At 46.1% G+C, this 27,189-nt stretch overlaps 2 protein-coding genes and 1 long non-coding RNA gene across 8 annotated transcripts in view; 2 read left to right on the plus strand and 1 right to left on the minus strand.

The window, feature by feature from the left end:
* Window positions 1–887: 887 nt before the first annotated feature.
* LOC120816304 (uncharacterized) lies at window positions 888–1,550 on the plus strand. The gene is made up of 3 exons (XR_013467177.1): window positions 888–1,013; window positions 1,099–1,171; window positions 1,289–1,550. It is a non-coding gene; the product is annotated as an uncharacterized LOC120816304 (long non-coding RNA).
* A 2,826-nt stretch (window positions 1,551–4,376) lies between these two features.
* Window positions 4,377–21,977, minus strand: mmp16b (matrix metallopeptidase 16b (membrane-inserted)). 6 transcript variants are annotated; one of them, XM_040172059.2, is made up of 11 exons: window positions 16,544–17,057; window positions 14,804–14,952; window positions 14,535–14,549; window positions 14,119–14,235; window positions 12,873–13,177; window positions 9,699–9,860; window positions 9,211–9,428; window positions 8,961–9,099; window positions 7,398–7,548; window positions 6,193–6,308; window positions 4,377–5,292 (listed from the first exon to the last, which is right to left on the minus strand). In XM_040172059.2, the coding sequence occupies exons 1-11, from the start codon at window positions 16,670–16,672 to the stop codon at window positions 4,931–4,933; spliced, it is 1,863 nt and encodes a 620-aa protein (XP_040027993.1). In that variant the 5' UTR covers window positions 16,673–17,057; the 3' UTR covers window positions 4,377–4,930. The 6 variants fall into 6 exon arrangements, with proteins under 6 accessions (XP_040027993.1, XP_077955713.1, XP_077955714.1 ...); XM_078099588.1 differs by lacking the exon at window positions 16,544–17,057 and adding an exon at window positions 21,835–21,977 and having other exon boundaries at window positions 4,454–5,292; window positions 9,211–9,455; XM_078099589.1 differs by lacking the exon at window positions 16,544–17,057 and adding an exon at window positions 21,700–21,820 and having other exon boundaries at window positions 4,454–5,292; window positions 9,211–9,455.
* Window positions 21,963–27,189, plus strand: part of egfra (epidermal growth factor receptor a (erythroblastic leukemia viral (v-erb-b) oncogene homolog, avian)) — a 32,572-nt gene continuing 27,345 nt past the window's right edge. The window contains exon 1 of the mRNA XM_040171544.2: window positions 21,963–22,245. Coding sequence (XP_040027478.1) covers window positions 22,167–22,245 — 79 coding nt within the window. The 5' untranslated portion in view covers window positions 21,963–22,166. The remainder of the gene's footprint in view (window positions 22,246–27,189) is intronic.

The raw sequence follows: 27,189 nt of genomic DNA on the forward strand, positions 1-27,189 counted from the left end.
AATAAAGAAGGGCTCCTTAAAACACACCCAAGGCCTCAGCGCTCCAGGTGCAACCGCCATGGCATTCAGATCTCTCCTCATCACCTCGGCCTTGCTGGCCGCCGCCTCGGCCGCGGACCGGTCAGCTTGCAACGCAACATGGTAGTGTGTGGTAGAGATGTGCGACGTTGTTGTTGTTGTCGTCGTTTCAGGTCAAATGACTGAAGGGAATCCGTGGTGTTTCCCTCCTTTCTTGCAGGTTTCTGACGTTGCCCTGCGGCGAAGCGGCCGGTGCCCTGGTGAGCCAGGTCAAAGCTTGGCGCACAAACCAGTGCTACGGCAACCAGGAGAAATGCCAGTACGACCAACATTATAACCAACATTACCCTCTCCTAAAATCTCTGTGCTCTCCCTCCCCACAGGATTCTGTGGATGGTGGTTCTATCTGATGGTGGTTGCCTCTGCAGTGGTCCTGCTGTGCGCCTGGCTTACTACTCACAATTACTTGAATCATTTCTGTCATAGGAATTGCATGTATTATACATTGTTCATTCTGTACACATGGCATCCATTGTAGTCTGTCCATCCCGGGAGTGGGATCCCTCCTCCGACGTTCTCCCTAAGGTTTCTTCCCTTTTTTCCCTCTTGTAAGGGTTTTTTCATTTTTTGGGGAGTTTTTCCTGTGCCGATGGTGGGTTTCGGGGCAGAGGATGTCGTATGTGTACAGACTGTAAAGCCCTCTGAGGCAAATTTGTAATTTGCGATTCTGGGCTATACAAAATAAAATGACTTGACTTGACTTGACTTACGAGGTCGAGCACCTCGCCGTTGATTTCAGCGTTTAGCAGCCTGTTTCAGGATGATTCTTTTTCTGATTTATCCCAACGTGTGTGTGTGTTTTTTGTGTCTGTTGGACAACAAAGGAGTCCCCCGCAGCCCTTGAAATCAGGCGAACATCTCTCAGCACCCACGAAACCAACGAAATTGCCTTCGAGTTCACCCCACCTCTGCCGCACCCCTTCTGCAAAATCAGGGTAGGTTTGCTTCCGACCGAACACCAGCGCGTCAAACCAGCGCCTGTGACGCCTGGTGACATTGCTGTGGTTTGTTCCTGCTCAGGCCCGTTCCACAGCGACGTCCCGGGCCGCCGGCCGGCCAAACGACTACTGCCTACTCCACCATTTAATGACCGGTACGAGTTTACTTTTCTCTGCATTCTTAAAAGCGCTGTTTCAGTGGTGTTCAGGGGGGTTTGCCTAATGTTGTTTATGTGCTTTTTTAAAAATGTGTTCAACAAAAACAAAAAAAGGAAGTGGACTGACCCGTGCAGAAGGCTACGCAGAGACGTGCAATGAGGCGATGTGCCCCTCAAAGGCCTCGGCAACATGCGACGGTGAAGAATAAGTACTGCACGCTGAGTTTTTAAGTATCGACGCGACGGATTTTACTTTTAAACCCATGTGTCAAGTCTAGATCCAAACCACAGAATATAATTGAACCTTTTTGTATTGCTGAACCATCATATAACAGATGTATATTGTGCAAGAATAAACCCCAGGTTCCTGAATAAACACTTCTTCGGTGTGTCATCTCGACTGACTAATGTAACGCGTCTTCCGTTCGTCGCTTTTCCTCAAGGTGATAAAACTTGTGTCGTGTGTGAGATCAACGATACGAGGAGACACTCATTATGCACTTGTTTTATTTACACCACATGAATGACTTTAAAACAAAAATCTTCCGAGCAGACGATATACACTCTGTCTTTATGTACACGTTATGCATTGTGTTGTCAAACAGTTCGCCCTGGACTATTTACTGCATTTATCCCAAATGACTGCGAATGATTGAAAAACGTTCCCCCCGTCCACTCACACGCGGCTCTCCGGTGACGCCTGCGTAATTGTCTCTCTCCTTCATACGTCCTTTAAATTGGCCTTACTGCTTAGCAGCGCGTGTCATGGCAGACTGGAAAAAGCTTGGAGGAGTCCGGAGCGGTCGGCGCGCGATGCTGCCTCCTCACGCTCACGGCAAACCGCAGATACGAGTGTTAAAAACTGAAATATGTGACCTTTTCAAGTTTTTGTTTTACCAAAGATGGAAAAACTTCCCCTCCGTATCAACGGTGCTCTGCTGAGCCAGTATGACAGAAGGAGGAGGAAAGTCCCATAGGCTCTTCATCGACAGCTCCTTGCCCACAATGCAACGGCAGATCCGAGCTGCCGAGCACAGAAGATTAAATGCGGCAATAAATAAAGCAGCGCCTCGCCTCCCTGGCCGTGTTCAGTTCACCCTCACTGCCTTAAGGCCCTCATCACGGACACGCAAACCGACAAGACATGTGGCGCAGCGCCACAGCCGCAGGGCGTTTGCTTCCGCCTAAAAAAAATGACAACGTGCCGCGGGACGGGCCGGCGTTCCTTCCTTTGAAACGTGGAACCGGGGAGGGCCCGGCTGGACGCCGGTCGTTTCACAGCGGCTCACAAAAGATGGCGGTTCGCATCGACGCGTCCAACAGAAACGTGCAGCGCCGACCGCTGCAGCCATTTAAGCCGCAATGACTGAAGAGCACGAGAGTGTTGGAATGGTCCACGAAAGAATGACATCTTAGTTTAACAACGGCATGCATTGCCCTTAGAGTTTAAGTTTGTTTCCCCTTATGAATGATTACAAGATAAAACCAGAGCCGAACAAGTCGCAACCCAATCGATCGGGGCGCGAGCCATTTATCATCCTTGAGAATAACTGAAGGGTTATAGACATTTTTAAAATCCCTTTCCGTAATATGGCATGGCCTTCATGTCTGTATATATATATATATGGAAGGTTATGTCAGATATCCTGTACAGTCGATGTTGATAACAAGTTCAAGTAAAAGAAGAATAACAAAATCAAGGAGCACAAGTAAATATATGAAAAAATCACATCGTGAACGCTCACAGACAAGTCTGAGAAACGCCGCGCCGCACCACCACGTTGTAACATGTAAAATCAAAGGCGATTTGAGGGAGACAATATGTTCCAAGCTGTGTATTGCTTCGATAAAACCAAACACGGGGCCAGAAGATGTTCCTGATCAGTTTAGCGCCATTTCCTCTAGAGTAGTCTGTCTTTTTGCTTTTTGCTGTTTATCACTTAGTTGTTTCTCACAGTCAATTAAACTCTGTGAAACAAAACACCGTTAGCGTTTAATGCCATATGTTTATGCGACATCGTAGTTGAAGATATATAATATAAAAAAAGGCTCATCAGCCTTTGTTTAGGTTATTTAATTTATTTTTACATGACCGTTAATTCCAATGTTAGATTAGTTCCATAAACATTTATTAGTAATTTGTTAATGTAACATAAGTATAGGTATTGAATGATGGATCATTACAATTACAGTGGATAAAACAACCTGGTTCCATTATTGAACCGGTTTGAATGTTTTCTTGACATCCAGAGTCGATAAGAGACGATAACCTTCGTTATTGTTTGCACGTCTCTCTTCTTCTACACAATCGTTTCACTTTGCATTCGATCATCCGTATTGACTAAGTGAGAAGAAGGAGCCATCGGGGCAAAAAGCACAGGCCACTGAAACAAGGCACGTGTGCCTGTGGTAACTAGAGATGCAGCGATGATGACCTTTAACCAGAAATAATCTCATTTCTTTTTCTTGTCTCATTTTAAACAATGGTACATGTCAGTTTTTTTTGTTGTTGCCATTTTTCCCTTTTTTTCCCTCCCACAACCTACGTGCCCCTTTTTCATTTTGAAATATCATGTAAACTTACAAACATTGTACAAAAGTTGAATTTAAAAAAAAGGATTCGAAACGCGTGGACCGACACGGTTTGGAGTATTATTGTCCAAAGCTTGGCAGGAAAAAAAGAGGGAAGCCGGATGTTAGCAGTTCAATAACTGACCACTACAGTACAGTACACATATAGCGTGGACAATTACTGTCTTTTCCCACACAGACACACACACACACACACACACACACAACTAAGCTTTCCTTTCTCTCTCATCCCCTCCGTTGAGGTGGTAAATGAAAGCTGACAGCCCGCTTACCATTTATGTCTACTTAGCACATTTCCGAGAGTAATGGTAACACCGTCCTTTTACTACTGCTGCTTGTGGAGTTGCATCACAGGCAGTAATGAATGAATGAATGAATGAATGTATGCACAACTGTGTTTGACTTGCACCACTCAGTATCCAGCTCGCACCCCGGAGCCGGTCGGCAGAAAGAGACCAGAGTTTTTAAGCAATCTGTGATTAAGGCAGTCTCATAAATATTGCAGAGAGGTTTTTGGGGCCCCCGTTTTGGAGACGCACTGCCGCGACAGTCTTCGAGTTGCAGCTCTTGCTTTCCACTCCCGCTGAATAACGAAGCAGACGGCCGTATGGGAATACTGATGGCAAAAGAAAATCCGAGCGCGATCCGTGGACCAAAAAAAAAAAAAAGATCCCATTTAAAAAGAACACGGAGCGGCAATCCTCTTTGGAAGAAAAGGTCATATTTGGTTTGTGTATCAGTCCGTCCACACAATGATTCATCTTTTACAGGGAGTCACAGCTCAGGGCGATTTAATGAAGAATTAGAAAGTAAAGTAGAAGCCCGCATCTAGTCTGTCCGCTGTTGGTTGTCAAGCGGCGTGCAGAGAGGAGGACAGACAGTCGCTTCACCGCGTCTCACGCGCTTTGAGTTCACTCCAAGACGCAGGAAAAACGAGTCAACGCACGTACACGCGCGTCAGCTGGACACAACTTCTCGCGAGTTCAAGCCGTTTTCTTGTTGAAAATCTTGCCAACATGGCAATCCTCGTGCACCGTGACCTTTGCCCTCCACCCCCCCACCGCCCCCCCGAACCGCCGCACTCAGGGCTTCAAGTAGTGAGCAGACGCCCGTCGGAGCCTCGCCCCCCCTTCCACCCCCCTGTCCCCCCCCCCCCCCCCCCCCTCAGACCCACTCCTGCATGGAGCGCTTGCAGTACAGTATGTGGCGCTGCGTGCTCTTCCTCCTGAACTGGAAAACGGTGTAGAGGAGGACCATCATGCACAGGGCCAGGACGCAGGGGATGGCGATGGCCACCGCTTTCTCCGTGCCCCCCGTGCTGTCCAGTTTGATGACCACGTCCACGTCGCCGTTGTCGTAGTGGCGCTCCTCCGCCGCCGGCGGGTCCCAGTCCCAGTCGGGGTCGGCGGGCAGGCCGTCGCAGCCCATGAAGTCCCTCAGGATGGACCTCGGGTAGCCGGGCTCCACGCGCAGCAGCTGGTTGTTGAACTTCCAGTACTCCTTTCCCTTGTAGAAGTAGGTGAAGCCTGCAGGGAGACAAGTGCACGTTATGTGCTGTGCGTTTATCTTGCAAACGTTGTGCAGTCGCATCTTAAGCCCCTGATAAAATAAAACACAGTGAAACATGGAATAGCTCCACAACCATACGGCCTCTATGAGAGACAATAAGCATCACAATCATAATAATATTACAATTGCAGAGTAGATTAGTAGTAAAACTAGTATTTCTGAGCCCGTAGACATTGATGTCTACTCTTAGATTACAACGTTACCAAAAGACACAACATTTATGATCCGATCAATAAAGATCTGCTCAGCCGGTCTCAGTGTTGGTTAATATTTATATGACCAAAGAGCTCCGTGCTGTACAGAATGTGGCATCCACAGATTCCTCAGTATGAGACAAAAGGAATGAACTTCAGTTGGATGTCTGTTGCCATCTGGTGGCTGCGTCAAAATACTAAGAGCTAGAAATTAGCAGAAGGGTCATCCTGGACTTTAGAACCCAGGTTGTTCTTATGTTGACTTTATTATCAGAATACTTGATAATGAGACAAGATCTCTTTTCAAAATCCCCAAACTATCATAAAAAATAGTAAATATTTTTATAAAGACAAATAATTGATTATTGTGATTTTTTTGCCTAAATTACTGTAACAGCAGTTCAGTTATTAATGCATAGAACTCTCTTTGTGTATGAAGCGACTTTGTGAACAGAAAACAGGCGCACGTCATTCAACCTGCTGTTTTCCTTTCATGTCGTTGCAAACAGGACTGAAATAATTGCAACGCATCCCACGTTACTAGATACGTGTTTTCTACGGTGTTGCCCTTCATCTTTTTCTAAATGTCACTCTGTCTTACCAACCACTGATAAGTGTGTTAGACTACTTAGTGTCAATCTCACTGACACGAAGCTGCCATACCGTTGGCCTTGTCCACGAAGGCCCCCTGCGGAGAATCAGGAATGCCTTTCCAGATGGTGATTGGTTTGGGATAACCCGGATCCATGGTCCTCATGTCCTCGTTGTACCTCCAGTACCTACGACGGGACGGATAGAAATGCAGCAGACGAAAAGTCAGTGACGTGAATCCCTCGTCTGCTCACCCGGGTCAGAAATCCTTCCACTATTCCTGCGTGTATTCACACATCCATGCATTCTAAATCACAAGGAGTAGTGCCAGGTGGATACACATGCTAAAAAAGTAGGCAGATGTTAAAAGAATCCATCACTAACCCGTCCGGATGGTGAATTGACAACATGGAGAACGTGTAATTGTAAAAGATTTAAAAACATGTATTGCACACAAACGAAACACATCTTATGAAAACATCGTGTCAGACACCAGAAGCTCAATCTGACCATTTAAAGATCTGGATCACATGAACCAGCGAAATCGATCCGTTCAAACTGTGTTTATCTGCCTGGTAAATTAGTTTCGGGGGATTGATCTGCTATTTGCCCGCCGGCGTCCACACACACACACACACACACACACACACACACACATGACAGTGTCATGACGCTCATTTGGTCGGCTTTCAGCGGGGGTCCTCTGACCTCCCGGGACGTGATGCATCGCGACAGCTGAACAAACACGTGAATCACGCCGGCACTCGCTCTACATGTGGGCCCCTCGCAGTGGACAGAGACAAACAACACTTTCTCTGCACGTCCTGCAGTTTCTAACTAAAAACTAATAATAAATAAATAGATGTGTGCAAGTAGACCAAATAATATGAAAACTCAAACACTGAAGTAAAAGAATCCGCTCCACAAATGTCTTGTTTATGCTTGAACGTCAACAAGCGGCATTTTTCAGCTGTTAATTAGACAATCAGCATTTTAATAGCAATGTGTGACAGCTTACAGAAATAATCCACGCTAAAATTGAAGACGCGCTGATCAACAAAACCGAAAATGATTATAGTTAAAACGAGAAAAACAGAAGGGAAAGAGCTGACAAATACTCTGTATTCCTTTATTTTGGCTGCAGGATTCACTCCTTATACTTGTTTACACCATTTGGCGACGCAGAAAACCATTTATCGTCATAAACGAAGGACTTGAATAAAGATCTCAGCCTTTAATGGTCCCCACGGACTCCGGTTCAACTACACAACACCGACCTGTCTCCTTTGAAGAAGTAGGTCTTGGCGACGTCCTCCCACCAGACGGCGGTCTCGATGCTCTGGGTGGGCATGCCGCTGCCGAACAGCGAGATGTCCTGAGGGTACGAAGGCTGGAGAGTCGTGTCCTTGAAGACCCAGAAACGGTTCCCTGAAATACACACAGCCGGTTAAGAGGCTCCGGGACCAAGACGTTTTCATAAATAAATGACCTCAAATATCGCTGTAGACGAAACTGTGCTTTCGTGTATTCGTTTTTTATTTGCATGATTTCAAACGTCGGATGTATCACGTCATTTACGAAATATGCGCGCGGCAGAAAATCTATAATACGATAAAAAGCAGAATGAATTATTATATATATAACTGTTATTTCAGTTTTATTGAAGCTGTTTGTGCGTTTAATTCATTCTGATCATGAATGCCTGAGGCAGACTGAGGGGTGCTGCTGTGTGTGTGTGTGTGTGCGTGCGTGTGTGTGTGTGTGTGTGTGTGTTGTGTCAACGTGATCTCCAAAACCTGTTCGTAAAAATGTATACGAAAATCTTGAACATACAAATTCGTAACAATACATCGGAACTGGCGGTGGTTAACCACGCCCCTTGAGTGGACAACATGGCGGACCATGTTGGATTCTTGAGTGAACGTCTCTCCGCCATGTTGGCTGTTTTGAGGGGGTTAGGGCTAGTATTCTATTCTTACAAGTTAACATTGATTTCTCGTTAAAAATCACAATCATAACACGTTTATTTTACATGGTTAGACTTCACAAAGTGTGTTTTCGGGGTGCAGGTCCCCGTCCACTTTGAATAGGGCGACGTCATCAGTTGCAGTCCGTATTCTTTTCGTATGTATCACTACGAATTTGTATGTTCAAGATTTTCGTATACATTTTTACGAACAGGTTTTGGAGATCGGGCTGGTTGTGTAGACAGCACATGCACACACATGCAGTTGAGTCCCCTCCAGTGAATAAGCAAAGCAGGGGGCTCTGCGATCCCACTGGGAGACAGATGTCCTGTTAATCTGCGTGATGGACGGATGGCTGCATTGGACCTGCGCGCGTTCTGTCGCCAAAGATGAAATAAAGGAAAACAGGCTCTAAGTCGCCCGCTTAGGTGCTTTATGATAAACGATCCCCTGCAGTGTTGGTATGCGATAAGAGAAACAACCTAAAACGTTGAAAGAGTTCTCACTTTCACAGGCACAATCGATTCTCCTTTTTTTCTTTTTGCTTTCTCAGTTATTATTACGTCCTTCTGTCTTTACAGACATGTTCAGCAGGCAGCAGCCTCCTTCTCCCTCACCTGCGTTGGTGCATTGCTACATTTCTTGGCATATTGCCAGCAAAAGCCGTTAGCGACACGGCATCAAGCCGGTGGCAGAAACACTCATGGCGTGTTCTCGCGTGTGGATGAACATCATCAACGCAAAGCTCTATTATATTATTATTATATATTATGTAGAGCAATGCTTTATTCATCAAGGGTGTTTCTAGAGGGAACCTTTAAGGAATAAAAATATACATATACAAAATATGAAATATTTAATGTCTTTTCTTACCTTTGAAAAAGACAAACTTTCCTTCGCTATTTTCATACACGGCATCAATTTTGGGAGGCAATCCCTTCCAGAAGTAGTTTATCTGCATGGGGTAACCGGGGACGACGGAGTTGTCCCGTACCCTCCAAAACCACTGGTCCTATAGAAATAAATACAGCAGCGTCATCTTCATCACCTTCATCACCTTTATCACCACCAGCGCCACCCGAAACGTTTTTAAAATGATTTTCAAAGACCCCCACCCCCCTACCTTGAAGACGAACAGCTCCTGACGGAGGATGGCCAGCGTGTTGAAGCCTCCGTCGCAGATGTTGGGTTTGGAGTTGGGGTTGAAGGGCTTGGCCCCCTGCGGAGGGCGATGGGGTCTGGCGTGGCGGTCGTGTTTACGGGGGTCTGAGGGAGGGTGGAAGCGAGGAGGAGGGACCGTGGGCGGCGGCCTGGTAGGCTGCGGTGCCCTATCTGGTGGACCTAAAAAGACGAAAGGTTTTTCTGGACCTTACCCATTGAGAAATTGAGTAACTTGCTACTTTAATATTGGCACAGATGATTTGTTATTTGAGTCACTCTATAACACCTGACAAATGATGCCTCCTGTCACACTGTTACTGAATGTTTGTAATTGTGAATATGAAAATATTCATGCATACGTGACATTGCTCTTGAGGTCAACATCAAATTTTTTTAAAACTGCTAAACATCATCAGTACGTAGAGATTGAGATATAAGACAGAGGGTTACCGTATATCTTCTGGATGCCCTGGAGGTCATCGTGAGGTAGTTTGAAGTTCTCCGTGTCCATGTACTGGTAGAAGGGAGCCATGATAGCAGTGGGGTCGTTGGAGTGCTCCAGGCCGAGGGCGTGGCCCAGCTCGTGCACCGCGACCAGGAACAGGTCGTTACCTGCAGGGGGAAGAGGACACCGATGATGCAACAAAAAAAAAAAAAATGAAAACTCCATCACGTACGCGGTACGTACAGGGGATAACAAGAGGTGGAGAAAGAAAAGACATCCACCCACGTACAGACGCACTCATTAACGAGCAGTATTAAAGCTTGTGGAACCACTCTATATATTATTATCATTATTATTATCAGCATATGACATACTGCCATAAGCACAGAAACGCATGATGAAGGAATAAGTTCATTAATTATTGATACGGATATAATTAGACGCTGAGCTCATGGCAAAAATGTGGAATCATTCCCAAGAGAAGGGAAGATAAGCTATGAGGTGGGCAAAGATAATACCAGTAGATAGTCATACTTCTCTCTGGTCTTTTAGTGACTACTGGATAAATATGTCACCATGAGGAAATCTCACATTTCTGATCATCAGTCAATAATTTAAGAATATTTATATTTGAGCTATTCTTTTTTTTCAGGTTTTCTAAATTGACGACCTTTTTAGGTTTCCGACCTTATTTCTTAGCCCTTTTCAAACATTGCTGCAGGTGTACCGCAGGGATTAGAGCGCAGAGAGACACACATCGCGGCCCGCGGCACGAGAACAAATGCCGCGGTCGGTGCCGGCGGTCAGCGGCCCCCAGCGTCCACCTGGTTTAGAGAGAAGTTCACCGTTTACAGCCTGCTACGCGAGCTCTCCCCAGGAGACTGCCGATACAGCCACTCCTGCCAGGAGCGCTGCACCGACCCACCACTGACCCTCCGCCGGCAGCTAAAAGGTCAACCCCCCCCCTCCCCCCGTTTATCCAACACAACCAGCTCCTTCCATCAAAACCCAAAACCGTCCCACAAGGCCTTCCAGGAGACGGGCTACCATTAGCGCACATGGCAACATGCAACATTTACAATTACGCCCATCAAAGGCCGCACAGCTTCTCCAACACGGAGAACTGGGGAGTCTGAGACAATTAGCATGGGCCCGTATGAGAACCAATGCCAGCGAGGGACCGGAGCTGATGGGCGGCAAACAACAAACACAATGTGAGCCGTTACCCTCCTCCACCGCTGATGGGAGGACAGAATGTAAGCGCATTGGCACACGGGTATTAGCGAAGCAGGCTGGCGCCCTGTAGGTGGGGTAATTAAAGTGTGTGTGGATGCTCTTCTAAGAAAAGGCTCCATTATCTCGCCTCCCCTCTCATGTCGATGCTGCACTCTGCCAGAATCCACATTGGCAAGAGACGGTCCACTTTACGTTCCACGTAACGCGCGACCACGCGGCGGCAAATAGATCCGTGACAACCTAAGCTGATCCATCGCAGCATCATCCGCAGTAACATAACATGACAAGGCCGGGCATTACGTAACAGCGCGTCATGGGGCCCAAGTGGCCGCTGTCGCCTCAGCGATGGCTCATGGCGAACGTTGAGTCTCTGTAGATTATGGACTGCTCTATATGAAGAGTGTCCCACGATAACATCTCTTATTATTTAACGCCATGTAAATCAATTGAATTGACACAATAAAATATTACATAAGAGAACATAACGTAACCCATACGTAACCCAAATATACACCCATAATACACGTCGTAGCACACGGTAACATTATATTACATTGCAGTGCAGCAGAGGGCAGTGATGATGCTGCAGACAGTAAAACAACAACGTTCCTCGCTCAAAATACTAAGACTATAACTTTAAAATAGATAAAGATAAAGATTAGGATGAAGGTTCTTCTAAAGGAGTTCCGTTCCATTATTAGGAGGATGCACATAGCTAACATAGCTAAGATCAGAGTGAGACGTTATTTATTTATAATTCTTGTCATTTAACTAACTAGTTAAAATTTCTTAATAAAACATTTAGTTAAAAAAAAGCAACGCTAATTTGGCTTCAGTTGTAACAAACTATGTGTCACGTCGCTGAACAGGATTTGAAGTATAATACCGTCAATTCACTCATTTGTTTCTTTTAAGTAATATTAGTTTACCAGATCTCGTCATACTGTAATTTCCATGAGCATGAACAGCTGTTACCCAGGTTGGGTTTATTTGCCATTTGATCACTTTGGAGGTGAGGAGGCCAGCAGAAGGCCGGTGACACCGGTGAGAGGACGTACGGAGACGCCTCGCAGTCCAACCTTACTCGTACTGTGGGTCATTTTCACCGGCTATGAACTGTTTATTTGGTATGTTTCGGTTAAAAGGGCAAGTTAAAGATGGTGAATTTCCCAAAGGAAAAGGCAGCATACGATGAGAGAGCAGTAACGAATTAATGCTGACTCAAATCCAAATAAAAGAGTTCCAGGGTTTTTATTTTCCTCCTTGAAATGAACCGTGTGCTTCCATCACTTAAAATCATCATCACTTTGTACATGTATCACTCTTACACGTTGCAATGGTATCACTACATTTATATATACAGTACTTTAATATCCCTAAGTATTTTTATATATATATGTGGATATGTGGAGTGCATTGGGCACTTTTCTCTCATCTCTCACCTCTCTTGAAGCTCGCCACTGAGCGAAACTGACTAAAAACAGAACGGCCGTTACCATGTGGCAGCAACCGACGTCTTAAAATAGCGGAGCTCTCTATCATCTGAGGAGCTTATTATGCAGAAAGCATCAGAATCCTGACAGATGGGCCGATGCGTTCTTACAGAGCACAGCCCGATCAAAGGCATCTCTGCATTCTGTGTTCTCGGCTAAGCATCCTCCGCACGCTGCCCTGCTTACGCCCCCCCCCCCCCCCCCCTCTGATAGTCTTTGTTTCCTATCAGTCCTCAGCTGTCCCCCACGATGACTGCTCTTTGTGTCTGCGTCTCGACGCTTTTCCTCCTTCCCTCCACCCCCTTCACTTGTTTACTTACTTCTACATGAATGCACTTTTCCTTCTCCACTTTCTCCCCTCGCTCCCCCCCCGATCCTAAACCCCCCCCCCTCCCCCGTGGTTATTATTTATTGTCAGCCTCGTCTTACCCCTGACCGTCTTTCACTTACCGTCGTGGTTGGGGTTCCCCAGGGTCCAGGGCTCGTCCGAGTCAAAGTGCGTGTCGCCTCCGATGCCCGGGCCCGGGAAGTAGGCGTGGGCCAGGAATCCCCCCTCCCCGTCGAAGGGCGAGCTGTCACCGTGGAAACCAGAGGCGAAGATGATGGTGATGTCCACGTCGCGCCTGCCGGTCTCCAGCGCGCTGTACGGGACGGCCTCGAAGCGGAGCGGGGTCACGCCTTGCCACACGTCGAACGCCCGCCGGATGGCGTCGTGGGTCTCGCGGCCGCCCACCTTGGGTGTGACATTTTTTATGCTGTGGGACGAACCGCGGGGGGGGGGGGGGGGGGGGGGGGACAAAACAGTCAGCAAAAAGAAAATATACACCGACCCCCGTGCCTCGTTATCCCCTCCATTGTGAGAGAAGGTTGTTTTTTTTACGTGTCCATACTTTCTTTTCAGAATAAGGAGACACAAAAAGAAAAGTTGCACTTGACACAACTACTTAAAGCCCACCAGCTTTTACTGAACTTTTAGCACAGCATTCGTTATCAGTCCCTAGCAGGCAGAGAGGCACAGGAAATCTTCCCCCTCGCTCTCTCTCTCTCCACTCATTTCTTGAATAAAGTGCAGGCAGGCAGCAGCGGCGGCGGCGGCGGCTCAGCGCTGATTGACATTCCATTAGGAGAGGTAGCTCATCAATTCAAATTCGGGGAGGAAGGAAGGATTTGAATAAATTGACAGTGTTATCGTCTTTTTCTTCTGTAACCTGTCAATTTGCAGTTGTGCCAGAGACCAGTTTATCAGCTCTCCTCAGAAGCTATTAAAAACTGGAGCTTAATCGGGCGAGATAAAGGGAGAGTCAGAATATTTCTTCCTGCGATTATGGATAATTTACACTCAGGATTTTGAAACAATTGTATATGAGGGAGGGTGAAGCCTGCAATTGTCACGCTGTTCTGATGAAAAAAAAACAACCTATTAATAATCTGGAAAGTAAACACGTCTCACTGTGCTTGTGTGTGTGTGTGTGTGTGTGTGTGTGTGTGTGTGTGTGTGTGTGTGTGTGTGTGTGTGTGTGTGTGTGTGACGTATGTGAGCGGTCTCTATGACAACACGGAGCATGTGATCCCAGATGGTTAAAGAGGAGGAGACGAGAGGCAGAGGAGCGCTGAGAAAGTGAACACCTCAGAAAACCCACAGCCAGCGCCGCTAAGCTCAATGGTCGCCATGACAACTGCCTCCACTATATCTCACCTGTAGGTGATGTGCGTACGCTGCCACTTCTGTCCTGTCAGCGCGTACCTCCGCTTCCGTGACCTCGCGGCACCTTTGAATTTGTCCGGCACGCCGCAGCGAGGCTTTTGCATCCAACTTGAAGAAGACAAGAGGCGGCGACAAAAGTTTTGTGCGTTAAAAATCCACATCAAAAAGCCACACGCGGCACTGAGCTGAACTAAGCAGTTCTCGTCCTTATGCAATCACAGCAGCAAAGGAAGTGTCACCAAACTACAGTCATGGATGCAAGAGGAGGATTATATTCTCAATGAGGGCCGGGGACGAAGTTTCATGTTTTCTCATTCATACCACATCACATTATCACAAGAACACGCCCACACACACACACACACACACACACACACTGTAATAAATAGACCAACATTAATTCTCACCTCAGCGTGATGTCACTGCATCGTCGTGCAAAATGAGAAGGAGAAAAAGTGTTAAAACCTTCACCTGAGCTTGTTTCATACATGGTGACGGGGAGGGAAAGGAAAAACTCTATTTCGGTCCTTCACTCGTTCATTGAAATATTGATAGCCTTACTTCTGCATTTTTTAAATGAATGAGGGGAGCGTTTGCACTAATGTGACACCGATTGGCCTGGCGAGAGTACACGCGCACCTCAGCTTGGCCCGTTAGCATGTGTGTGCGTACTCACCCCTTGGTTCTCTCATCCAGTGTCCCGGTGACATTGAGGCCATAGACGCGCTGCATGGCGGCAATGGCTAAGTGCATGGTTTGGGCCGAGCGCAGGACGGACATCCCCGGTTCTGTGCGGGGAAGGTAGCCGTACCTCTGTAGCCATCGCTGCGAGGAGGGAAGAGGGAAAGAAAGGTTTGGGCTATTATTGAGACTTTCTTCAGAAAGAGAGAAAGCAGGAGGAACATCAAGGAGACGGAGCAGGAGAAGATGCACAGGAAAAAGGTTGATCTCTGCAGGTTTTGAGAGGATACTTTAGAAGTTAATCACCAAATACAATGCAAACCCGAGCTGTAAAATGTGAAAGGCATCAGAATAACGAGTCGGCCCGTCTGCCGCAGCGTTCCACTCGAATCGCCTTCATCTTGGGTTTGATTAGATTTGGTTCCACGTGTAACTGTTTCCAGTCTGTTTTTCAGTGTGTTTCCCTTTGGGAGGCTGATGAATACAAACACACATCGCAGAACACACCGTGCTCAAAGGCACCGAAGCAGCAGCCGTTTAATGAGGGCAAAGTATTATTCGTTTAGTTGACCTACCCATTTTTTCCCAATTAGACGTCAATCCCATAATTAAAAAGAAGCAAGGATATGGCTGTGGGTCATTTATTTTGGTGTCTATATTTTTGGTTTGTAGAATCGGTCGATCCGGCGGTGGTTCCAGTGTCTATGAATCTGCATCCCATCTAGTGACCTGGCTGCTGGTCAGAGTCCGCGTGCAGGACGGTGGGCCTTCCTCCCCCTAACCCGCCAAAGCGAGAGCGCGGCTTGGTAGAGGGACGGGAAGCAAGGCCGCGCACCATCCGGGTTGGTGTGTGTGTGTGTGTGGGGGGGGGGGAGGGTCAATGCCAGATTCAATCTAAGAGGTCGCTATCCACAGCTGTCCACGCGCCAAACCAGCTGTCCCCCCCCCCACCACCCCCTCCATCTGCCTGCCTCTATCCATCTTTCTGCTGAGCTAAACGCCTTGTTTATCCTCCCCCCCCCCCCCCCCCCCCACCCCTTTTCCTTTTTCCTCCCCTCTCCCTCTCTGTGGGCGTGTTTCCTGTGTGTGTTGTGTGTGCTTGTTAAAAGGCACAGATCTCAGAGAGATATCAGGCACATTTCAGTGAGCCACATCGCGGAGTAATGATGTGTTTGTGTGACTGATGGCGGCCTCAGCGTTTTATTTCTTCAGGGAGGTTGAGAGAGGGAGCCTGAGGTGAGGATGAAAATGGCATCAATTAATGAGGTGCAAATGAAAAAAAGAAGAAGAAGCTAATCCTACACTGGAGCTTTTGTCTTTAAATATTTAATGCCCCCCCCCCCCCCTCAACACTGTGATGATGCCAAAAGCCTGTCTGACTCTATGTAGGCCCGCCACACACAAGTGCACCGATGAAAGCATTATTTACCACTTCACATCTGGGTGTCACGTTTTAGGACGAGCACAGCAGAGTAATACCACGAGCATCCCTTTTATTTCTCTACAAACGAGCAATGCGAGACATTTGGCTTCCAACGTGTCCGTGTCCCCCGTCGTGTCCGTCGTGCAGACACGGACAGCCCGGGCGGGTCGAAAGCACGGACCTCCGGTGGATGCTTTCGCTAGCCGTGGCGCGGGGTGTCGGAGGAGGAGGAGGAGGAGGAGGAGGAGGAGAGAGCGAGCGCGCGCGCGGTCATTTTGTGGTACCCAGGCGGAGGAAGGCCGCTGGTCTTACCTCAACGCTGAAGTGATGATCCTCCTCTCCGGACACGGCGCACGAAATCCAAAGCGACAAATGCAAGCAGAATGCTGCCGCGTAGAAGCAATCCGATGGTTTTCTTGCACTGGAGGATGCTAAGGTCATAATGACCTGTTTGTCCCGAGTGTTTATTAGAAGAAGCCGCCGGTCCGCTGTGGCTCTTGTGTCAAGTGGAAATCATCGGGCTGAGCTTATTCAAGGCAGCTTCGGATGAAAAACGAGGAGAAGAAAAAAAAGCCCCCCCCCCCCCCCCCCCCCCTAGTGTTTTTCCTTGTTGTTGTTGTTTTTTTTTATAAAATCCCGACGTTTGGCGTAAAATGTTCCGACGTCAAGCAGAGATTGCGCGGCACGTTAAACCCGCTGCCGTCGCCATTCTTATTTACATCAGGGGCTACATCTATCCGGCAGCATCAATGGCCATGTACAGTACCCAATCTGCGCAAGATAGCCTCCCTCCCTCGCTCCCTCCCTCCCTCCCTCGCTCCCTCGCTCCCGACTCCACGCCTGCGCTTTGATTTCTCGCACGGCGCAGCGCCGCTTGGCAGCATCATGCGAGCGGCTCCTGCGCGCTGCGCGTCACACGGAGTGCGTTTTTTCCTCCTCCGTTGTTCCTGCACGGTGGACTTTCGCGTTCTCTCTGTGCAGTTTGAAGCACACGTGCAGATCAGACGCTGCGCGAATCCCTTCATATTAAAACGAAGCTTTGGATCCGGATTGCGGACTGATGGGACATTCTTCGGCCGACGCCTTTGCGAACCTCAGAGGCAAATTATCTCTATGTGCACTGAAAAAACTGCGTGATACACAGACATTTAACATGCACCTTGCCAATGATTTGCACATTAATCTTCACGCCATTATTGGCGTGTTATGTAGGACGCGGGGGGGGGGGGGGGGGGGGGGCATAAGTCTAATTCACACTGTCCTATCTTTAAATATCCCTACGTGCTGGTCTCATGGCCTGAGGACACAGAACAAACGACCTGACATTTTTAGCTCAAGCTCGAGCTGAAATGCTCCAACGAGCCGCGCGGTGGCGCTGTTTCCCAGAGGACAGCGGCCGGCAGCTGCTCCTCAGAGGGCGCAAGTCAATACTGGAACCTGAATGACATTGATTAGCAGAAAGGGCGTAATGGGGGGGGTGGGGGGTGAAGACAGAGCTCACAGCGGAATCCTCTCCACACTTTTTTATTAAGTCAATAATATCATTATAAAAAAGGAGCCAGAAGCTTTGGAAAGAGTTTGGCTACCTGCAGAGAAATCTACACGTGTGCTGATTACACCTATTATCTCATTACTTCAATCAACGTGCACAAGAGCGAGTTGGAATGAATCTCATCCAAACGGACCCGTTTGTGGCTCGGCAGTGTTTCCTGCGACCGTGGTCCAATGCACATCCTTTTATCCATTTTATTATCCTCTCTTGGATGACTCGCAGCTTCCCGCATCCAGGGACACTTTCTCACCACTGATTTGAATGAGCTTGAAGCACCGGCAACAGCTGTGGGAATGAGGACCCTCGGCCTCATCCCCTCAGCCACCAAACCACTCGGGTTTCTATCTATCTATTTCTATCTATTTTCTTGGATTCAAAGGATTTCCTACGTTGTTGTTAATAATTCGATTGTTTCATTCTTTTTCCTCGCTAACCAGACTTTTTCCTCCTTCATGTTGAGCGCTTAATGATTTTAAAGGGCCTCACAGATAAACTCTATCCCAAGTGTTATTATACGCAGGCGTGCACATTGAATTACAACTGCTGAATCGGCATTGAAACCCGAACACACAAAACATTCTGAAAATCATTCACATTACTCATAACCAAACTAGGTGTTCCATGCCGTGAAACAGGACCTGACTGGTTGAGAAAGGGATTCCGATTGGATTAGAACAGGTTCATTCATTTACTTTCAGGTGTTTACTCGGTAACCCAGCGGGTTGCCATGGAGACCACATGCTCCGGCAAGTGAAGATGGCTCGGAGCCAAAGACCGGGGGCCTCCTCGGGAAACGGTAAAACAGAGCAATGAGATGTGCACATGTTTGATCGCTCTCCATGGGAAGAGGCAACAAAGTGTGTGTGCGTTGTGAGTGTGTGTGTGTGTGTGTTTGTGTGTGTGTGCTCGTTATCACAATACAACAATACATCCATACACTGAACTATTTGTTCCTATTGAAGTTTAGCTGAAGCATAGTTTGCTTTAGGAGGGGAGAGCAGATGGTGAGCTACAAGGTAATCTCACTGGCTTCTCTAATTAAACCTAATTAATTGGTACTTGACAGTTTGCTCCGAGCGCTCGAGGCTTTTCAACCACATATTAAGCCAATAACAGGGTTTCCTAAGATATTATTCAAAGCTGTTATTAAAGCTGTCATGGGATCATTTATTCAATGCACGGTGTGAACATTTATAATGACTTCTGAAATGAAGATGTTTGGAAGCATGATCGCTAATTCTACAGATGTTGTCATTCTTTTAGGCTTTTTACTATTTGATCAACTGGTCAATAATCATTTTCTGGTGAAATGTGTAACAAAAATATGAATTATGAGTTGTCGGGATCAGTTTCCGCACAGAAAGTTGACGGTGTGCGGATGGTTTTATCTCTTCCTTCCTCCTTTCTTTTGTTCAGTCCGGGCTGTGAAGCCCTTTTGATCATCTGTGTTGTGCGTAAAGATATATATATATATATATATATTTATATTGAGTTCAGGTGGCAAGACAACAGATTTATTAAAAGAAAAAGGCATCCACACATTGGACTCCATTTGTGATGTAACATCATCCAAGACAAATGCAAATAATCCTCATGGACACCGAGTGACAGTGAATCCTAAACGAACCCATGTGTTGTGTTCTTGCGTCTCCTGCATCTCTCTGATGTTCCCACAATAACTCCTCTTGTTGATGGGGGTTGTTACTTCCGCATGTGTTTGTTTTTTTTCTTCCCTTCTTGAGATGTTGCTGGTCCATCTGGGCCGCGTCAAACCTTCAGGACATCACATCTTCTCCCTTCAGTCACATGACCTTTCTGCCTCACCGAACCACTTAATGAGACTCCTTGTGTAAAAAAATCCTCCTCTTAAATGTGTGGTTGGCTCTGATTGTACCTGAAAGATCTTGGTGCTTATCCAAAACGTCCCTTCAGGTACTGAATACCAGTACTTCCTGAACAAAAGAGGTGGAAAATATGAGAATATTGCACAGTGGGATACGTATTTAGTTTTCCAGCCGGTAGCTGTCATCTCTCCTCTCGCTCTCTCACACTCTTTTTTTCCTCGCCTCCCTCTTGTATGTTTTTTAACAATCCTTTCCGCTCTGCCCATTATTCTGCGTCTGTTTATTGTTGCTGCTTGGTTGGCGGACGGCTCTGCCACGAGGCCCCGTAAGGACGGCGATGTGAAACACTGTAAACGCACGCACGGACGTTTTTCTTTCTCACAACGGAACGTTTCATAATTGAGTTAATGATCAGCGGTGTCGAAAGCGATTTCTCAACGTTTTATTTCTTCGTTACAAAGCCTCCATTGTGGCTCAGCATGTGGCAAAACATGCAAACTCAAATAAATGACAAATGTGACTCCGAAGATTGTGTTTTCCCTAAAAGTAAACCTTTAAATATTTGACCACTCTTAATCTATTTAAAAGAATATATGTAGAGAGAAAGCTCCTAAAGTTGCCAGTTCACCCACATGTATTAGTTGATGTTTGAGAGAAAGCCCGATCAGTGTCACGCTGACGGATCGCCCGTCTGATCGGAGCTGAGTCTAACTGCTTGTCAAGCTGCTTAAATGTCATTGTTGTTGTACACAGATCAGACTCTATGGGGACAGGAGTGATAGAAATCATTTCTCACGCTGATGTTTATTTCGTTACCGCGGCCTAATGGCTCGCCAAATTGTCTTTGGTTGTGCTGTAGGAGGAAGAGGTTATTGTGTTGGGTGAGATTATGAGCATTTTCTTTGTGGACAGATGACCTAATGTGAGGCTAACGTTTCACGGGAGATGGCACGGTACGCAATTTTCATTTGTGGTGAAAGTTCTAAGTACAGACATTGGGAAATACGTCTGTGGCCTTTATCATTGACACCCTTTCCTTTAACTTTAGGGGTTCAGCTGAAATAGCAACAAGGGCACTTGCATCAGGTAGTGTGCGTATTTGTTTGCTCAGCGTCAGTCGTAGAGCTTTGTCTGCTGTTACAGTGGCGGTCTGGTGGTATAGCTATATAAAAATATATATATATATATTTTTTTTTCACGACATAGCAAGAAAAGCTCAGGTGATTATAAATCATATTAAAAGCAAATCCAATCTGCCAACAGGGTCCTCCTGAGATTGTGCATGCTCACTTACTGGCTGAATGACCTGGACACTCAATGGAAATCAGCCAACAAGGATATTAGTTGAACTTGCAGTGACAAGTCAGAATGTCTGCTGCCAAAAAGGCTTTCTGCATTCCCAAGTAGTGGAAATGACTCTAAACACGTTTCCATCATTTAGTTTTGCATGTTTTACAGATGCCAAATGTGAAGTCAAATCAAAAGTCCAACTATGTAAGAAAAGGCATTATGACAAAGGTTACTCAAGCATTCAATCATCTCACTCGACATTATTAATTAACGTTTTCATGTTATTAACTACTAATTATTAAAAGCAAGATGGAAGATAGAAGCACATTTAACACAACTTTCTAAAGGCAGCAAATGTTGGATTTTTAAAGCTAATTTATGTTTTTGAGTTCATTAAGTAACGTAAAGTTTGCAGGTAGAGTCGAACCCTCAAACTTACTTTAGTAATTGACTGATAAATTGACCCACATCTGGACCGATAGATCGTCAATACACACCAATACTACTTTCCACATGATACAATACCACGGTATGAGCAGTACCACGTCCATCCACAGGGGCCGCCACAATCAACCCAAAAGGTAGCTACTTATAGCAGCTTTAATTAAGGAGAAAGCCCAGTTTAAATGAGTTTTTTTTATCAGTTTAGATTGCGTTTATCTCTAAATATTTTCAACACCTTATGATTCTATTGAAAGACGATGAATGATAGAATTCAATCATAACCGTCGGGAGCCAATGAACCGCTGAACTAAAAGTCAACAAAGAAGACGTAGCCGTACCTGCGTTTGCACGAGTCACGTGTACTTTTTCCCGTACTTCTGCGCCGTTTTTCCCCCCTAAACAGTGTGACGTCATCGCAGACACCACGTCTTTCCTAGAGAAAAGGAACGAAGCATCCAGTCTGAAAAGCTCACCTGAGCAGCGGGAGGAGGCGCATCTGTCCTCCCTCCTGGTGACGTCACAGCCGCCAGCAGTCTGCCCCCCGCCCCCCTCCGCTGCAAGAGAGCTCGCGCAGAGATATCCGCGAGGAGGAGGAGGAGCTGTCAAAGTTTTGAGTCTCCCAGAGAAGGACTTAAGTCTTTCACTTTAACGGGCATAAAAAACAACAACAACCAACAACAACAAACTTAAAGATTTTGGTGGTCTTTCTTGTTGTTGTTGATTTCGAGCAGGCGGAATAGCGCGCGCCGCGGTTACGCAATGACACCTTCTGCCCGGGATTCCTGAGGAGAAAAAAAACCCCACGATGGCAACCGGGCTGGAGAAGTGGCTGCGGCTCACCTCCGTGCTCTGCTGGGGCTGCTGCGTTCTGGCGGAAAAGAAAGGTACGTGCGTCGGGCTGCTACAACAACACACACACACACGCACGCACACACACACACGCTCGTTTGCTTTCTCGTTGGGATTTGCCTTTGAATAAATCTCGCAGAAATCACAGGCAGAAAAAAAAGCAGCAGAGAAACTCGAAGAAAAAAAGGGGGAAGAAAAAAAAGTCTCGCTGTTCAGTCTGCGGACTGATAAAAGTTACGCAGGACCAAATGCAGCGTTCGGTGTCTGCCCCGGGGCAGTTATCGATGAGGGTTACAGTCGTGTGTGTGTGTGCGTGTGTGTGTGTGTGTGTGCGCGCGCGCGCGATGAGGGGAAGTTGTGGTTAATTGGGCGATTTAAAATATGCGAAATGTCACGGTGACCCGAGTGCGCACATTTCCACCCCGAAAAGTGCGGATGATGCTGGGAGGGGAAGAAGATTGAGCAATATAATGGCGTACTTCTATTTCTGCTGCTCCTTTTTCTTCTTCTTCTTCTTCTTCTTCTTCTTCTTCTTCTTCTTTCATTTGAAATACTTTGTGAGCAGTGTGATCTTTGTTTTGTCTTATGCAGCGTTTGACCTAATTGTGGGCAAAAATAGAATAAACAGAGCGATGCTGTCACCTTGAAACACACACACACACACACACACACACACACACACACACACCAAGATGCACCCAGTGACCAGTTTCTAATATACAAAACCCTGACATGTTTTCTCATTTGCGTTTCCCCCTTTATTGCCCACTCAGCTCTTTTGCACGTTTTAATCAATTGTATAGTAAAGGTAGATAGATGTAGTGCATCCTCTTACATAATACAGATAAAGGCCATATTTGCCCAGTTTGCATCTGGTCCTCAAAGGAAATTAGATTTGAGCATGAAGACAGCCACTTCATCCTGCTTGGATTGATAGAAACCAGACACAGTGTGGGGGCTGATGAAAACTAGTGCTGAAATCGCCGGAACAGGTTCCTCTTGCTCTGCTCGTGTTTGTGCTCTCCCTTTTTGGCCCTGAAGTAAAGGTCACAGAAATCAGCTTTCTCTTAAGGACGCGGCCGTGTTTTGACTGTTACCTCGATGCGATCTTGCTGTTTAGTCTTTTTCTTTTCTAAAAAGCTGAACTTCCAGAACAACTCGTGACAGGCCGACGCGACATTTGACGCAGTTTTGGCTGGAAAGTGAGCGCCGGAAAGCTGCGGCGTGCGTCTCAATGCTGGTCCGAGACTAAAAACATTTGAACATATTCACATGTAGTTGGAGTGACTCAGACCTCATAAAGGCCAGATGTCGGGTTCGAAAGTGACCACAAGTATCACTTTACCGCCTAATGGTTGGAACTTCCTATTCCCGTGAATCATCATTGTCCGCACTCACACTGCACTGTTGGTCCTCCTTGTAAGCGGAGGAGCCCAGAGCGACTGCGGCCCGGCAGTGCACGTGCAACTTGCATCTTTCCCTTCTGCTCCAACAAGTAACAAACCAGTGCCCGGTTTAAAGTCAACCATAACAAATCAAAAGTGTTTGTGAGCCACAAAGACAAGAGTCCCTAAATATTTCTGGGGGGGCTAAACAAACTAGACGCTGCGCATCTCGCGCTGCTGCAGGGCCATTTTATTACGACCAGAGAAGATTAGAAAATGAACAGCTAAAATGTCAGTTATTGTGTGCATTAGTTTGGTATAATTACTGTTCATTTCCATTGCGGGGGATCTACGAGCTGCGCCATATGGCCTCACAGTGTTCACTGCTGTTGTTGTTGTTGTTCTTCTTCTTGGCCAGGGGCTGAGACAGATGTTTTTTAGGTGGCAAACAATGTTTCCCAAGAACACAGTGTCCATAATAGTCCAAACTTCATTTGCACATTATGTAGAATTCAAAACTCCCGACTGAAATCGCAAAAACAATCAAGGATTATATGTGAGAGTTGTTTTTACATTTTATGGATATGTTGTTGATAAAAGTGTATTTTATCTTTGTGCCATTCAATTAGCAGTTTGCATATTCATCAACTCACAATAAAACTCCTTAATAACTACAAAAACAGTGATTAGAAGGGAATTAAGACCCGCCTTGGAAAATACTGCCGTAATAAATATTAGACAACTTTTATTTCGAAAATCTGTTGTTGTTCTGTCTGGCGTAATGAAGGTTTGCTAATACTGACTGAACATTTTTTGCTGATGTCAGTTGAAAATCCCACTGAATTAATGAATATGAAGTAGATTTCCTCCCTAGTAATCAAAATGGTACCGTGCTTAATACGATATTAACCTCGCAGTGGAAATGTCAAATCAAATAGAAAGAAAAACAGTCCTGTTCTAAGCTCGGTGACAATGCATTTCTGAAATAATCCAAAGGGGGTTGAAAGGTTTTATTAGCCTTAAGAAGGACGGTGGTTTTCTAAGCCCACAAAGGAGCATGTAATCCTTCCACTTACTCCAAATCACCAAGCCGGGAGTTGCATGGTTTTCGGGGATGAACGATTGTTGTGATCAATATTGATAGTTTATTTTTGCTGTTTGCACTGAAAAGGGGCAAAACAATTTCTAGTTGCTAAAAAATTGGTGACCATTTGTAAAAAAACAAACCATTGGTGCACGTTGTCCTGTTCTTCGGGTGTTATCTTGTTTTTTTTTTAATGTATATTAATATATAACCATCGTTAGTATCAGGCTGGCAGGCTCGCTTTATTAACTGTCATCATCTGCGGGGAGGTTGTATATATTCCCACAGCTTCACCCGGCAGCCAGCCACAAGCAATGAACAGGGGGGGGGATTTATTTTGCTGATGAGATGCTAAATGGTTTTGGAATCAATTGGACTCCCTCTGTTTGTTCCGACGACGAGGGCTTTGAGAAGACACCTGTATTATGTGCATCGATTCTCTAAGAAACAGTTTATTTGCTTTGCATAGTTTACCCATAAAGAGGAACTACGTTAATATACTTCTTACTTTGTTTTCTTATTAATCTATGCTGTTATATTGGGTTGGATTCCATTAAAAAGTCAACTTTCTTTCCACCTTTTCATGCATATGGTCAGGTTTTCCTAAAATTGCAATATACTGCAATATATTGAATGGGAGCCTCTTATCAGATTACATGATTTCCCATCTCCGCTGACTTCTCCCTTCCAATGTTACAGTACAGGCGTGAGGTGAGCTGAGAGCCCCTCTAACCGCGTTAACCTGTGAGAGATCAAACTACTCTCAGGGGGACGTCAACAGCTAAATCCATAAGCCTCCGTGCGAGGCTCCCCGGCTCGCTTTAAGCACGGGATAAACCGCTTAAATACCAATATGCTTTTTTTCCACAGTTAACAGGTTATTCGAGTTCTGGACACAGAAAGGAGATTGGAAGAGAATATACGTATGAGTGAAGTCCAACTCCGTCATTTCTTTTGCATTTAAATGTGCTTGCACACCTGAAAAAATTGTGCTGAATCATGACAAAATTTGAGCATCCCGAATAAGTGCTTTTCCCTCTGTGTTGCGTTGGGATCTGACGAGCCAGCTTTTCCTCCTCAGTCATCTCCCTTTTTCCTCCCATCGCTTTCAGGAAACCGTGCCTCTTGGCACGCTCACGCCTTGGCTTTAGAAGGGACGTCTCGAGTGAAATTCCGGTTTCCGGCCGCGTGTAATTCTAGAACCTCTAGTCTGCGTCTCAGGGTCCACAGTGGTCCTGGTCTTTGCCGATCCTCTCTGATGACCTTCCCAGACTCCCATTGTTGTAAATATGGCTTTTAGGTTCAGGCGGCGGGAGTTGGCTTTCTTGAGGCGCTTCCCTCCCAGCTCTGGTTGACCTGAAGCTGAGCTTGACTTTGGTTTCCACTCCGGGACAATAGCGCCTCTGTAGAGGTGATCTGGCGGCACCGATGCTTCTCTAGAGAAAGCGAGATGTGTGTCGCGCTGCAGCAGACGGCTAGAAGGCAGTCAGCGGGAACATATAAGGGAAGCAGTGTGGTTGTTCTTCTGGCTTTTCACTGTAACAAGGCCTCTGAATACAGTGCATCTATTGAGTTTCCCTTCAAATCAAGTAGTTCCTCAAGTTCTGTCACCGCCAATTACGGAACTAATGAAAAAAAAATACACAAACAATAAAGTTTTATGCTTTGTTTTCATTTCTGACTATGAAATAAGTTCAGAAACGCTGCCAGCTACATCATTGATTCTACCAATGGGAAGCTCTTCCTTTGTGTGCATTGTGCGCATGGCTTAGTTTGTATATGTCCACTAGGAGCCGAACATGGAATAAGTGAGTGAATGTGGTTACTCATTGAACTGATTTGCGTCCTTTGTTTGTACGCGGTAACAAAGCGGTCGCTGCATTTATGGCCTTTTCCATGATCCGCTGGCTGTGCATGGAGTCTCCAGTGGAAAGAGACCCAGGAATTCACGTTGGAAAACAGGGCCCTCCGCTATCTCCCTGTGTCATCAGACGCAGTGTCGTGTTAAAGGGGGAAAGAGGCCGGTCTACGTGGGCCCATCTGCCACAGGACACCCACCAGGTGACGGGGTGTTCAGGAGCGATGGTGATTTGGTTTCATTCGTTTGCGTTTAACGTTGTTAGCCACTCTGGGTTGAAGAGAAATGACCTTATCTGTGGATGAACATCACTTTCTGATACTCTACTTGCTTTATCGGATAGTTAGTAGAATATCTGTTGGTAAAAGATGGCTGTTCACTGGCCGAAAAAAAGCTATTTAAATATGTGAGCTTTAAAAGACGTTTTTATTTACAATTTGTTCACCAAACAAAAGAGATCCGCAAGTCATTTGACTGTTAGTAACATTAATACAAACTCCAGTGTTGATTCACCCCCTCCTTTTATTATCATCACTATGTACTTTATATTAACATTATTAGTATTAGCCCACAGTGGACTGGTAAGCACACAGAAACATACTGTGGGAATAAATGCATGACTTACTTTAAATGACGGGGTTTAATAACACAT

Source organism: Gasterosteus aculeatus, chromosome 3 (assembly GCF_964276395.1).
Source record: "Gasterosteus aculeatus chromosome 3, fGasAcu3.hap1.1, whole genome shotgun sequence".
NCBI classification, from domain to species: Eukaryota; Metazoa; Chordata; class Actinopteri; order Perciformes; family Gasterosteidae; genus Gasterosteus; species Gasterosteus aculeatus.